The sequence below is a fragment of the Prunus persica genome, chromosome G6 (genome assembly GCF_000346465.2).
Source record: "Prunus persica cultivar Lovell chromosome G6, Prunus_persica_NCBIv2, whole genome shotgun sequence".
Lineage (NCBI taxonomy): Eukaryota > Viridiplantae > Streptophyta > Magnoliopsida > Rosales > Rosaceae > Prunus > Prunus persica.
The window spans coordinates 29,171,801-29,175,273 of record NC_034014.1 but is presented as its reverse complement, the minus strand read 5'-3'; the positions used below and the strand labels follow the sequence as shown (position 1 = coordinate 29,175,273).

The window sequence follows — 3,473 nt, the reverse complement described above, 5'->3', positions numbered from 1 at the left end:
TGAAGGATGTTCAAAATAGGTTTGATTGATTCGTTGTTGGATCCTTGATACTGAGCTTTATTCCTCTATTTATAGGCTTTAAGGTCTTCAGAAAAAAGGGGAGGGGGGGGAGGGGGAAGATGGCTGCTTGATGGGCATTGCTGCTTCAAACTATAAAGAATTCACAAGATAATGAGCACATGCCTTTCAAGTTGATCATTGGAGGTGCTTTCTAGTTTCACTTTGGGACCATTTTGCAGGAGGCACCGCAACGAGTCAGCTTTGGATTTTTTTACCATTCTTTACCTATCATGAACTGAATATTCTCTGTCAAAGCAGATTTCTTTATTGTTTTGTTGGAGATCAGTGCGTACAACCTGTACAAGCATAACAGTTTGTATTATTTTTTACCCAAAGCTCAAACTGCTATCCAATTAACTCATACTTCTTGTTAAATGAACTGTCAAAAACCACTTAGATTGGTTATAAATACACTTTAATTTGCTTTTACTATAACTTCAGACATTTCCTGTCCGAAATGGAACTGCAGCATAGGACATCTCTTATGTCCGAAGTGAGACTGTAGTGGCGTACACTTGTGTTCGAAGCCATGCACTGTAGCTTCGGACACTTTTGTCCGAAGGGTTGGTTGACCATGCACTGGTCAATGTTTACGGCCAGCTTCTATCCGAAGGTCTTTGGGCCTTGTTAGTCACTAATTGGGCCTTCACAGATGCTGAATAAACTCCTGGTAGTTTGGGCCCCACTTTGCTAACCATAAGACTAGCCTGTTAACTATAGGAATTAACTTGTGTTAATTTCGGTCCGAATAATTACATATTCATCAATGGGTAAGTAATTGAAGGATAGATATTCAGTGTATCTTCCCACCCATTCAATTCAAAAGAATGGATTTCTCTTTTTCAGAATTTAAAACAATGGATTTGGTTTTTTTAAATGGTAAAAGGAAACAAAATTAAGACAAAAGGATATGTCTGTAAAAGGAAAATTAAGTGAGATATAAAATGCCAATGAGAATAGGTTGAAGTGTTCATTTTCTCTTTTGACTTCTTTTGGAATGTTAGATTGCAAATCTAGAATTTGGTTCATGTTTATAGTCAAATTCATAACATTGTATTGAATCTGGTTTTAAAACATTAAAATTATTTCTAATTCAATACAATAGTGGTTCCCTCTTAGTATTATGGTCACATTCATAACATGGTATAAAATATGTTGGTTGGTGTATTGATGTTTTGTCTTTAAAATTTTGAAGATAATGTGGGTGGGAAATAAGACAGGTAGGTGAAAATAGTAGTACTCTTAATAAATAGTAAAAGAATTTTGAGTCGTAGTTGCCTATATTGCACGGACACAAATACACGACACGGGGACACATCAATTAATTTTTATTATTATATAATAATACTTATATATATTTTAAAAAATAAATTATTTATGTTCATATACTCTAATTTCACAATATCATATATAGTGAAATTCAAGCTTTCCAAGCCTTTCAAATGTAGTTTATTAATTTTATATGAATTAAAATTGAATTAACACATTAGTTGGCCATAAGTATGAGTTGACCTATATTCAGAAAGTGTCTTGACCGTGTATGGGGAGTGTTTTGATAGCGGACACAAGTGTCCGAGGAATGTCCGACACTTGGGATTAGTGGAGTGTCGGTGCAACATAGGCAGTTGCATTATCATAATAAAAATAAGAATAGACTATTTAACAAAATTTTGCTGCATAAGTAAGACCCTTTAGCCAACGGGGTCTAACCCAGTGGAAAAGAGCCTTAACTTGCAGACAAAATGTCTTAGGTTCGAACTCCCATAGCATCATTTGTGTGTGTGTGTGCGCGCGTGTGAAATCTCCCTTTCCTCTAATTTAGACTATCGCTTGTGCTTTATTTAAAATTAAAAAAAATCCTTTAGTTGTTATAAAACTAGAGGGAGAAAATGTAGAGAGAAGTGATATGCTAAAGATAAAGCTTCACCATGTTTATTCCTTTCTAAATCTTTGGTAGAACCACCTATTCATAGGCTTACAAGATAGGAGATTGAATACCATCATTTACAATATACCTATAGGTTACAAGCATTAATTACAAATACTTAGTGCATAGGTTACATAAAATCCAACGGTGGAATATTAAGAGGTATGGTGGTCATCCACCAACTCATGCATTTACAACATTAGTTGAAATGATTAAAATTTTTAATTTACTTTTTTGTACCCAACCCATTGAACTAAACTAAATATTATTTTGCACCAATAGAGAATTTCTAAACTTTTATTGCATTCATTTGGGGATTTTACAGTGTAATCTTTTTTTTGGACTGGATTTTTCGTCATTTGGAGTTTTTTTAAGGCTAGATTTCAACGAGGCTACTATTGCTCTATCACTGGACGCTACTAATGTATTGTTTTGGGCACTTGTCTTCTTTTATCTTTTTCTATGTTTCCTCGTGATTAGTTCAAGTTGTGACTCTTTTTAAGCTCTTATTCTTGACTTTCACGTTGGTTTTTGGATGTTTTCATAGTATACTCTTATGGTATTCTAATAAAGCATCTTTACCAACAAATGAAAAAAAAAAACTATTATTGCAATTTCAAGTTATTTTTATATGTTTTTTCAGAACTCAAGTTTATTAAAAACCCACCAAGGTAGCGTAACACATCATAAAACTGAGACTCAACAAACTGATCTCAGCATCAATGCAACAAGGCCAGAGCCCAAATAAAACATTCTCAATTTATTTTGTTATAAGCGACGGAAAACATTATTCGTCTCCTGTAGCTTTACGAAAACCTCTCAATTTCAAGGGCCTGTTAAGTCTGGCCCAAACCCCAACAATATAATTCTGTGGCGGAGAAGGTAACGACTCATTTTTTGCGGCAATATCGAGCCCATAAAATGCGCCGGCTAGATAAGCGTATTCACACCAATTCACTTTTTGGAAAAGTAGCTTGTTGCTGCTGCTGGTGACGTTCTTGTTGTATTCCAAGACCGCAAACTTGGCGGCATTTATCACATTTGGATCGTTGGGGTCCAAAAGCTCCCAGGGAGGATGCACTTGATGCTCTGTTGCACTTGCAGCGGTGACAAAAAGAATAAGCAGTGAGGTAAGAGGGAAGCATTTTTTGAGAGAAGACATCTCTTGCTGTGATTGTTGATTTAACAACTCAAGTTTCTGGGATGAGGGAAATCTGACTAGCAAGGCATGGTTTATATAGATGATTTGAATGCTGGATTGGGTGCATCTTCCAAATTTAAACGACGGATTTTTATGTATTAAGGACAGTCTTTAATTTAAAAAAAAAAAACGATTTTACTCGTTCTTAATATGTATACTATCTTTCTAAAGAAAAATTAGCTAAAAAATACTCCCACTAAAAATCTGCCATTTGTCTACTCTTATTTTTTAAAATTTAAAACTAATTACAGATGAATCTGAAATTATACTTTTACCCTTTTAATA

General features: G+C 34.5%; 1 protein-coding gene across 1 annotated transcript; it reads right to left on the bottom strand.

Moving 5' to 3' along the window:
- LOC109949758 lies at positions 2,775-3,149 on the bottom strand. The gene has a single exon (XM_020565912.1). It carries the CDS (start codon positions 3,147-3,149, stop codon positions 2,775-2,777), a length of 375 nt encoding a protein of 124 aa, XP_020421501.1.